General features: G+C 34.7%; 1 protein-coding gene across 4 annotated transcripts in view; it reads right to left on the bottom strand.

Annotated features, from left to right (window-relative positions):
* Positions 1-280: 280 nt before the first annotated feature.
* The window catches only part of LOC121411980 (stromal interaction molecule 1-like), a 63,965-nt gene continuing 51,713 nt past the window's right edge, over positions 281-12,532 (bottom strand). For 3 of the 4 annotated variants that reach the window (XM_041604894.1, XM_041604908.1, XM_041604901.1), the window contains 3 exons: positions 11,983-12,256; positions 9,945-10,513; positions 281-6,066 (listed from right to left, as the gene is read on the bottom strand). In XM_041604894.1, the coding sequence (XP_041460828.1) occupies positions 5,918-6,066; positions 9,945-10,513; positions 11,983-12,256 (992 nt within the window). In that variant the 3' untranslated portion in view covers positions 281-5,917. The remainder of the gene's footprint in view (positions 6,067-9,944; positions 10,514-11,982; positions 12,257-12,532) is intronic. The other variant, XM_041604914.1, reaches the window with a different exon arrangement.

Genomic DNA, 12,532 nt, shown 5'->3' with positions numbered 1-12,532 from the left:
CACATACAACCACAGTAGGGGGCTGCGGGATAGACCAAGACACACATAAAGAGAGGAAAGAAGGGGACAAAGAAAATGAAGTCAATCTGAAAAGAAATGATAAAGGATAAAATGGGTTAGAATAGACTAGAATGAGGAATAAAATGGATTGGAACGACTAAGGACAAAATGGATTAAAATGGCAAGCTATTACTTAAACACACACTGGCAAACATAAATACACACACATGTAACAATTAAAATGCCTAAATATTTCAATAAAGAGACTTGATACTGATAATGCTGTTTTGCAATTTAATTGTATTAATCAAAATTCATCCTCCAAGGCATAGAGATGATGTTTATCTCATTTATATCGCTTGAATATAAAGTACCCTTAGATAGTACCTACATGTATTACTCCCACTAAATTCATAGTAAGAAAGGATAATTCTAAATGACTATATGCTGAACAAGGGAATTAATATCCATTAAAATTTTATATTCTATAACCAAGAATTGTTCACATTTCATTTGAAATCCATTTAATTACGCAAACAATATACTACCAAGATATTCCAATTACTGCCTGATTTAAAGACCCAAATTCCAATGAGCATATTTTTTTTTTGTATCCTATTAAACATTGTGCCACTGACAAATAAATACTAAGTTACTCATAGAATACATTATCTTACCAACTGGGTAAACTATTAACTGCTTTTCTTCAAATTCATTAAATACAAGATACCTGGCAAAGACATAATCTTGTCCAGATATATGTATTATGGTTTTACTAAACAATTCAATTATAATAAACACTAAATTTCAAGGCCACCTCAAGCAAATTATATGAAATTTACCTTTAGGACTATGTATGCTTTCCTATTTGTTGTGGAATAATGGCAAGTTATCAAAATTATGTCTATTTGCAGCTACTTTCCTTGACTTAATATACCCTTTCCCCTACAGTATTGAAAAACATCATATTATGATTAAAAAAGATTAAAGACATATTATACTGAATCGTCTTTACAAACTTGACAAATAAAATATACACGTGGAATGATTTATTTGCTTTCAAATCACACTGCCTTTAAAGTTAATAACAGGCAATCAAATGACTACATGTACTTCCTAACGTAATATAGGGATTACAAAGTTTATAATGGTTCTTTTTTGGTGCTATCTTCTTGTGCTCTTCTGTAATCTTGCCCAAGCTTTGGCATGACAGTCATTATGGTGCTCAGGTATTCCAAAGACTAATTCCTTATCAGACAACCAACTGCTTAACCCCGGGTTGAGGATGGCAAATTAGATTTAATGTGTCCCCCCCCCAAAAAAAAGAGTAAAAAATAATAAGCGTATCAGTTTGAACAAAATTGAACCAACATAATAAGAAAACCTTCTGCAAGTCATATCAGAAGTTAAGCTGATTAAATAAGGATAGTTACATTATTCAGATTAAATAAAATTGTAATTATCAAAAGATGTCACCTTGAACATTAATTCTATGATTGAGCATTAAGCAGCTTATAATCACTTGGCAATTTGTCATAATCTTGCACTTTTTTGTGCAACCAATAAAAGAAAGCCTTAGACCCTCACTATCAATAAAAAGGCATATTTTTAAAAATATGTTAATTGACTGGCCTTGTGACTAGGTACAGAAACACGACCTAAGAGACAGATCATGCGAGTTTGGTCTTACAGAATGAGATATAAATCAAATAAAATAAAGTAAATAAATGACAAGTCAAAATCTGCAGTAGGCGACAGTCAGAAACGGGCTTAATTTAAGACAATACAAAATTAAAGGAAGTAAGAATCACTGGAGCTTAAAAGCTAGATACCTGTCATATTTGTTTTACTTGCACTTCCACAGATCTTAACATAAAAATGAGTAATTTCACTGCTGTTGTCTCATGGAAAGTCTGTTTATACTACCATTAATGTCAAATCATTACAAAATCCAAAATGTATAGCTCAAAGAAAGATAAAGAAACCCTTTCTGCAAACTTTATTTATGTTTATGCTAATATGAGGTAAATTAAATTATTTCATCATTCTACAGCTAATAATACAAGGCACTTCCATCATTGTCATAATTAAATAATCAAATTATATATATCATTTTAGAAAATCTTTTAAAAACTGAAACCGCACAGCAGTTATTGTAACATACTTCACCAAAATAAAACTATTTTCAGGATTATTCATCCAGTTTGTAATACTCTGTTGTAATTTGTTTGTTGATAAGCATCATCTTCACACAAAGTACATATGCACAAAAACTTAAAAAGAAAAAGAAAATTATAAAACACATAACACTTCAATCGGAATGCATATAACCAATGTAAATGCAAATTGTGAAAAGAAAACTCGAGAGTGAACAATTTGTTAAACCTCACAATAATAATAAAATCAGCAATGATGCTTCAATACATATGACATAATTATTTGTATAAAAGAAAATAAAACGTTCAAATATAAATAAAACAGAAAATACAACTCAAATATTCAACACTTGTTTACTACATACACCTCACAACATTTAAAACAGCAGTGATGCTGAATATATATGGCATAATCATTTGTTTAAAATAAAACAAAACATTCAAATTTACATAAAACAATAAAGCATGTACATACTGAAATATTTGTTACTGATGTGCAGTCAATCTAACAAATCTTTTTTAGAAATAAAACATCACTGTATTCTAAGTCTTCAAAATGATAACTTTGTTGATCATGTAACCATTTCATTTTCTATTGTTCAAAATTGAATTACATATCTGCCAATCCTCTTCTAACATATCTTATTACCACAACGTCTTTGGATGACAATCAATTAACAAAACTTGACTGTTATTTGAGCATATATCCATCACACTTACTCTTATTAAGTTTACAAGTACATATCTAATCACACTAGAACAAATGCACCATGATGCCCTTTTCACAACACATTAAAACAAGAATGATGAAAGAATAAATGTCTCTAATCCTGATCTACAGGAATGTTTATGACAGATAGAAATCAAGTTAACATGGAAATGACTTTTAGAAGAAAAAAGTACCGGTACATCATGAAATCAGAGATATATGAAATATTCCAGCAACAAGACCATCTTAAAAATTAGCAATTGGTAAATATCCAATACACCTAACCACATACCAATATACTAAATAGTTTGACAAATAAAAGAAAGAAATTGGCACAATTTACATGTATAAACACAATCATTGTGTTGCAGTTGAATGTAACTTGATGAAGCCAACTATAAAATTTATATGTATCAATTATTATTATTATTACCTTCTTATCCATTACAGTATACCAATTTACACCAATTCTAGAAGGAACTAAAATCAATACATGTACCATCTGTACTATACAATCATTTTTTAATTGCTTTGGAAATAATTCCGTCATTAAAACACTCAAAAGCCTATCAGCCGTCATAATCCTACATTTATATCTGATTTCCCTACAAATGAACCTAAATATATTTCAGTTAATGTACTGTCTACATATATAAAAACAACAAAATACTAAAGAACTACTGCACAGAGTATATCATGAATATGATCTTAAACTGTCGCCCACTGAAACCAGAACTGGTACCTGAAAATTATCTTATCTTTGATTTAATCAGAATCAGGTATGTCATACTGTATAACGCACTTTTGAATTGTGTACTTAGGGCCGTTTCATAAAGCTGTTTGTAAGTGACTTTAAGAACGACTGGTGATCCTTTCTTCTGGTAAATGATATTCACCATCAAATTGTCACTGATGATAAGAAAGGAAGAAAGGTTCACCAGTCGTTTTTAAAGTTGCTCTTAACTTACAAACAGCTTTATGAAACGCCCGCCTGGTCTATGAGCACAATTTTGTGCATGTCATTCTTGGACCAATCAATGATTTGAAATCACAAGCCTTCGGAATATGTTCTGACATGGCAACAACAATGACAATAATGAATATAATGTAAAGAAATAAATGTAAATTTTCCTTATTATGAATCATTAGGAGGGGATGAGAAAGGATAACAACATATCATATGATCTGGATTTTCCACACACTATCAACCAAACACTTTGACATATGAAATATTGCTGAAATACGAGTACTTTGAGTAAATATAAGGCATCGTCTTTGTTCTCAATGCTTATACATGCGATCTGAATGCAAAAGTATAGAGCTCGACATTCTTGCATGCATTTTCTTACAAATTCCTCCAGACTACTGTTTTCTAGCTATGTGCAAAAGCATACACCCATTAAGGGTTTTTTGTGGATATCTCTTTTGACAACAAAACAGTAAAGAATGAGCACCATAAATTGGACAAGAACTGTTCTAAAACCACTCATAATAGTAAATGTCTGGTATTGAAAGGGGGTCCCTTCACTACCAATCTTTAATTTTAATTTCTGTCTCTTGTCTCTCTCCATATTTCTAATCCAAAGATTCCTTCTCATGACTACATGTAAGTCATCTGTTTCAAAAAGCTGATTACAATGTTATGCAAAAATTATTAATGACTGGAAGAGGCCCATAGTAAGCCGTTTGTCTCAATTGCATTAGCCACAACTGAAGTATGCTGATGATGATAAAAACTGTTACTGTACAAACACATTCCAGATGAAAACATATTGTTGCCGTGATACACGAACTAAGTTGTTATCTTGTGAGCAATCATAGGGCCATACTTCGGCACTTCATAGTCCTGTCATTTGTAAAAAGTCATGCATAATTTCATGGACAGCTTTAAGAAATGACCCCTCCCCGCTCTCTGCTGTGCTGGTTACAACAGTCCGACATTGTACATTTCTACCAAAGTCATTTGATCTAGAATTAAGAGAAGTAGTACAAGGGACTAGCAGCAAAACCATATTGATTTACTTCTTTAGACACAAACCTAATCTCCAAGATGGCCGAAATGTGATTTTATTTCTCCAGATAGTTACATCAATACAAAGCTTTTTATCATTCCTTTAAAAAACTACCAATTATAATTGTGTTTAGCCAATATGAGTTGTTGATAAGCAGCATATGTTCTACGAGCTATTTAATGTTACTATGACACAGGAAAACACATTGTGCCACATTATTCAAAGCATATTGGTTGTGAATATATACTATGCAGTGGTTTACAAAAGATAGAAATAGAGAATGGATATGTGATTTTAATTAAAAAATTGTGCAAATAGATGCAAACAGGTTATGTATATCATGTCAAAGTTATGTGTCCAATGTGTCCCTAGTGCAAAATTTTGAAGGAAAAAGCAAAGATCAAAATACAATCTCAAAATGAGGTATTATTTCATTAAAGATATTGCATTGGTATAGTGAAAGTAATGTGCAAATAGCTATTTTCTATCTCTAATACGAAATCTAATACGGCCGGTGTCGAATACTGTAATAAACCAAAATATGAAATGTGACAAGAATTCATTGATTTTAAATTTTCTTTGATACAGTTGGCATTATTTTACATGCAGGCAGCTATTATCATTTTGACCCATTCTATTTGATCTCAGATCTAGCCATTCTGACTTGATCAAATATCTAGCTCTAGTTGTTCTTCCAATGATTTTCATAATCATGTAGAGAAAGAAACAAACTTCAGGCTGGAAGCCATGCCTTACTGCATACATACAGGTATATGTAGATACTCAGTCTATGTAACAAGAAAATTTCCACATGTAGTCCCTTGCAGTCTCATCCATGTTAGCATTCACCACAAAAACTTTACTAGGCCAACATCCATTTTCAGTCAGACTATATGGGTGCAGTGCAGGCAATACATGACCATGTACTGAAAATTGTACTGGACACATATATGCAGAGTAGAGTCCCAAATGTTCAAAACCATGTTGGACACGACACAAACATTATAGTCCCATATGCTGATATCCATGTTGGGCAGCCATCAACTAGTCTTAACCTTATCTTGCTTATTGCTCTTCCGTAGGAGGCGTAACCGAGACTTCTTTTTACTCCCTTCTGTTTGATCGCCCTCGCTTGATGAAACATTTTCTTCATCTTTTGACGACACTATTCCCATCTTTTTTAGCTGATCTGAATTTAAAAAAAAGTTAAAGAGAGCAAAAAAGAAGAAAATTATCAAATTGGAAACTAATCTGATAGACCAGGGTCCCATAACACAAAGGTTAGCAATCGATCGTATGCTTCATTTTAATGATTGATTGTACATTGTAATCAATTCAATCAATCGTAGAAAAATGTTCTACGATCATTGCTAAGCTTTGTGTTACTGGACCCTGATTCTATAAGAACACTACTTGCATTTGGGACCACTAATGTATCACATTATCTGCATTAATAATTGTTTCAAAGAGTACATACCTTGAATATTCACTTGACTCTGTATTGACAAATGTGAAAATTTCTTTCAAAAACCAAACCGGGATACATATCCAACAACACTGGCAATAGAGATATATTTTTTTAATAAATTCAAGAATATTATACATCACTTTTTAAGTAAAATGACTATTTAAAGTTGTACACAGCAACCAGTGAAAGCAAGCAATTGTTTATTTCACTGCATACATGAGTACAAATACACTGTGAAGAAGCAGGTTTGCAGTTACTTTGTGATGATGGTTATGTTTTGGCAGGTTGAGGCTTGCAGGGTAGTTATGTTCAATAATTTTCCTCTAATTTATAGCAGATTATTAGCATATATACTTCGGTTAAATCAATTTTATTCATAACTTACATGAGAAAGCAAGAAATAGAAGAAGCGAGAACAAAGAAAAAGACAGGGAGGAATGGAGAAAGGGGATAAAAAAAGGGTTAGAGGGACAGAGAAAGAGAGACACAGAGGACCCCATTCACAATGGTGGTTATGAAAACCCACGGTTTAATCCATGGTTTATGAAGATTCCCTGTTTAAATTACTTTAATTTAGTGCATACCGGGCAAGTGTATAAAAGATGTCCAATGCTGATGCGCACATTTGTCACAGTGCGCCAATTTGACGCCTGTTACCAAGGTTAGATACGCTATTTTATTCACGAGTCCACTGTTTGAAGAGTGGACTCATTACTTCAGAACAGTGGACCCATGAATAAAATATTGTACTTAACCATGGCAACATGCATCAATTTGGAGCAATGTGACAAAAGCGCCCATTGGACATTTTTTAATATACGCGGTAAAAATAAGCATAATTCATACAGGAAATCTGCATAAACCATGGATTCAACCATGGGTTTTCAAAACCACCTTTGTGAATTCGGGCCAGAGAAACGGAAGGGAAGAAAAGTAAGTATCATCTCCTCTAAAAGCAAACTAACTTGTACAGAACAAGCAGAACAAGTTTTCAAAGTCAGTGTTCCCCACAGCTTAAGAATCCATGTATAATTAGTTTCCAAAATAAAACAAACCCACTAAACAGAACATATCTACTACATGCACAGTGTAATGAAGCATTGACATTGAAAGCACTAATGGACCAACAACCATCTGTATCTATCATGTAATCCATATTCATGTTTACTCTAGATCAACACAACAACACATGCCACTGATCCAATACTCAACTAGTTTATGATAATAACTCTTTCTAAGTGGTGCAACATTTCAATATTTATATGGTAGGGATCGTCACTAGAATAAAGGTTGGCTAGCTCAAACACTCCTTTATAAGGCCACCTAGTTCATTACCAGGGACGTTTCAGATTGCGTTACAGAGTACATTACATCTTAGTTTGCACACAAGTTAAAACAAAATGGTAGCTTATTTTAGTTCCATGCTCTTAGAAAATGTTCCGTAACTTCACAACCCCAGGGCTAAACTTACGACTTGGAACCGATTAATATCGTCAACAGTCATTTGAACTGCCATATCACACATTCATACAACAGTGCAAACCCATTTCAGAGGAAACCAACTTAAAAGTTGCCTATAATTTTCTCTCTTTGTCCCCCAGCCTTACAGCATATTCATTGCAAGAAAAATACATGGTCGGAAACACCAAGACAACTGCTTGACATTGGTATCTTTAATCTTATACAAAACCAAGAATCAGAGAAATATTGCAAAAGAGCTACATGCTTTTAATTTAATTTCGGTTTGAGCAGTTTAGATTTTCCTTGTCCAAACCGCCATAGGATATACATGTACAACAACCCTGACCACGACTTTAATGCACGTGATTAAGCAAAACGTTGTATCTCTCTTTCATGTGCAAAGTCAATGCAGTGCCGATACGATGGTTTAGCTGACCGCACATTTGCATATTAAGTGCACGCAGATGTTGTTTGCTTTGCTACATTACACGTTTCCTATGAGATTTGCTAATTTTATCAACAATTTGTATGGCATCGACATGGAAATCACCTCATATCTCAGAAACTGAAATGAATTGCCACCTAGAAATTTAATTATGTATAGAATAGGATTTGTCCTCTCATTATCTACAAAAAAAATCTCAAAATAAATTTTTTGACCTATATTGACTAATACGACGGTTCAGGTGAATGCCGACGATATTTGAGGCTTCATAGAGAGTAAAAGAAAAAAAATAGTCCCAACAATTTAATATGATATAGAAAGGATACACAGCAATTGAAAACACTGTACATATGCAGTTCAGAACAAAGGAAATTGGAAATTCTATATATTGTGAAGCAAATAAAGAAAAGTATGAAAGGGAAGTAAACTACATATATTATTTTATTTCCATTAATTCTTGAACAAGAAAGGCAATTTCTAATCTCTATAAAAGTTTGATTTCACAGTATCAATTTTGTAGAGACATGCATTAGTTCCCTAATAGCTAGGTGAATCAGTCTCAAGTAGTTATGTACTTTTAATATCTTCCTATTTCCTTCCTGTCAGAGCAATTAAACTACCTTCACATGTTACAGTCATTTTTGTGCAGATTTGAAGCGGACAGCCAAGAAACCAAAATAGATGGATAACTAAATAGTCATTTTCTTTCATGTTTCATCATTTCTAGTGACTGGTAACATTTCAATCTTACCTTTTTTTAATCATTTGGATCGGGTAAGGGTTCAATTGCTTAGCCTTGAATTGTTGTTCTGACATGCAAATCTTTGTAGTGTAGTGATCGTCATATGCATCAATTCACATTGATCGGCTACCTGTGAAAATGTCACTCTCTCAGTGACTTTTATGTTTCCTAATGTAAAAGGTTGTTTATTATCACCAGTGTAATCTGACATTTTTGCCCTATTCCATGTTTCAGGAGCGTTTAGTATTTCAGGAAACACATATATTAATATCCAAAACAGCCTGGGACCAAAATAATTAAAAACTGAGGTATTTCAATGGAAATTTCAACTGCTTTAACAGATTTGAAACTTATTTGTGCTGATTATACATATATTTTAATATGCATAGTTTCTCCATTCTTTAATCCCGTTACCCATTCTCTCTCACTTTCCTTTACACTCTATATTTTTTTATTTTTCACTTCATTTTGTATCTCTCAGGCTTATCTACTTTCCTTTCTTTCAATTTTATTTCCTTTAAAAGAAGAATATGAGCATGATTCACTTTTTAAAGATTAAAGCAGGCATTTATTAGGTCATGTAAATAAATTATATGTAGAAATCTGAGAACTTTGGAATTCATTAAATCATGTTAGTTCAACTTCAATTAACCATGCAGATATACATGTGTCTATGCAACTCAAAGAAAGCAGTAAACCAATATTTCACTAACATTATCTAAAGTTTAAGTTTTTAAAACAATGAAAGAGGGGTAATTAGTCATGTATAAAGGGATGAAGAAACAAGCGTGGACCAAACCCATCCTTTATCCATTCTGGCTAGATCATGCATCTGTAAACAGCTGGGATTAAAAGATTCCAGTATTATTTCATTCATGTTTTTTTTATTGGTGTGATCTCTTTAAGATTAATAGAGGAAAATGATAAGTGTCTGAGCTGCCTCCAACCAACCTCTCCTTTTCTTTGTCAGACTGTTGCCGTTGACAACACCGGCAGCAGGTTTTATATCCGTCGCCCCTGCCTCCTCAACGAGCGACTGGTGGGACCCCAGGGTGGAGAGGGTGGTATCGGAACAAGAGGCATGCAAGACACGCTTATTAGCACTGGTGGAGGATGGCAAGGTGGTGGGCAGAGGGTAGGAGGAATCAAAGGACTTCCTCTGCAGAAGCATCAAGGGGTGCGTGCAGGAGCGGTGGGTACGATAGGGGTGCGGGAATGACCTGTGTGATTGATTAGGCATGCTATGAGATAGAGGAGGAGGAGGTAGAGGGCGATAGGAGGTGATGATAGGTTTGGCGGAAGAAGCAGGCATGTTGTTAGGGTTAGCAGTGAGAGCGGTGGTAGTGGTGGTAGTGGTAGGTTGATGAGAGGTGACCATGCCTTGTGATGGGGATGTTGGAAAGGATGATGATGGCGGATGTGATGACGTTGCTCCCTGCTGGCTGGAATGCTGGCTGGCGGATGATGCATTGCTAAGCAACGAACCAGATGACTCCTGGGAGGACATCCTTTCAAAAGTGCTGCAAAGAAAGAAAGATAAAAGAGTTCAATGAATAACTGATCGATTGTTAAACTTTTACTCACAATATAATCATGTCTGTATCAATTGTGGCAATCTCAACCCCATTTCATAAAGCTGATAATTCAATTTCTAATTCAGATTGCCTGACAATTTGACATTGATAACTAATTAATATGCTTTTCACACTGCACATTTTGTCCTTAACCCTGGCAAATTGGTGGGGCTAAGGGGGGATCTTAGCCCCACCAATTTTCAGGGGTTATAAAGCTTAGCCCACTTCGTTTTCACACTACGTTTTAGCAAGGTGGGCTAGCACGGTAAATAGTACGGTACTATCTGGCCCTACAAAAAAGCAGGGTTAGCCGGCTTATTGTGGTGCTAGCACCACAATTGCAGTGCTAAGAGATGCAATGTGAAAACGAAACAGGGCTAAGGAAAGTGGGGCTAAGCATTAGCCAATCACAGAAGTCGAATTGCACGTTAATCACGTTCTGTATGGTAAAAATCATCAATTTTCAAGAGCTGAGGGATAGTCCGGGGTTAAGGCAATAACCCCGGTTGAGCAGATAGTATGGGGTTAAGAAAGACAGTGTGAATCGAAAAAATGATAGTATGGGGTTAAGAAAGACAGTGTGAATCGAAAAAATGATAGTATGGGGTTAAGGATAGTCCGGGGTTAAGGATAGTCCAGGGTTAAGGATAGTATGGGGTTAAGGAAATGCAGTATGAAAAGCATACATTACATGTCTCTGCATTGGTTCCATGACATTTGCTCTGTGTACAACTGCTCCGCTCTAAATTCCACGCACTAATCAAAAGACCAACTTCAACCCGGTGTTTAACACTATAACCTACCCTAAACCTAACATAAACCCTTTTGCAACCCTAACCTTCAGAGCTACCAGCATGAACAAGAACATTTCAGTATTTTAAAGCTGAAAATCAGTATTTTTGTGAGGAAATCAGTATTTTCAAAGAAATACCATAGAAAACATTAAACAGAAACTTTAGAAATCAGTATTTTGCATGAAACCATCAGTAGGACTATTCTCATTTTTCAATACTAAATATGGAAAATCCATACTATTTGACAGCTCAGCATTTTAGACAAAATTAGACCTGTAGCAATTGTAGCAGGAGCAAATGAAGTGTCATAACCACTGCATTATCCGCTTGGCATTGTTGACATGATGAATAGTAATTTTTGTAGTACGAAATGAATCTAATCATTTTACATGATCATTAATATCTCCAATGCCAGGGTGAAAATTTATATGAATACATATATACATACATGGATATCTCTATAAAGAAAAATCATCCAACTGATCAAAATACTATAAAATCTATAATAATACATAATCATATTACAAGTTAAAACAAAGGATAATAAAAAATTATCTTACATGCTACTGAATGGCCCCTATTCCAAAATAAAACCAAACATAAGAGAAAGTAACTACTAACCTATCTCCTCCTAAGATGTACTTAGATCCACTGCTACCCGATGCATTGCCGTTGCCATTGACACTATGCCCTGGTCCAGCGGCAGCACTGCTACCGGCTCCAAACTGTTGCTGCTGGATGATCTGTGCTTGTTGCTGCTGTGGTGGCTGTTGGTAGTGTGTCCTGTGAATGACCTGTGAACCTGATAAGGAACCTAGGCTCTGCTGACTCTGGGAGCGTTGCTGGTGGGCAATGCGTCGGAACTCCTGGCTAGTGTTACGTGGCATAGGCAAGGCTGGATGAAGAAGGTGGAAAAGGAGCAGGAGGGTCCAAGGATCGGATAAGGTGGCATTAAACATAAAGTCAGGTAATTCTATTATGATGGCAGAAGCAATAACAAATGATGGTGTTTGGCTAAATCTATCTGAACCATTAGCACTACACAAATACACAGGGCTTTTTAAAGGAGATTCTGGCTAGCAAATTTGGGAACAACAGCGGAAGTGGTTGACGAACCGTGAAATTTCACATGCACAAAGACACAAGGGTTCTTTTGATATCTATATTTTCC

This window comes from Lytechinus variegatus, chromosome 1, assembly GCF_018143015.1.
Source record: "Lytechinus variegatus isolate NC3 chromosome 1, Lvar_3.0, whole genome shotgun sequence".
Lineage (NCBI taxonomy): Eukaryota > Metazoa > Echinodermata > Echinoidea > Temnopleuroida > Toxopneustidae > Lytechinus > Lytechinus variegatus.
This window is presented reverse-complemented; position numbering and strand designations above follow the sequence as displayed.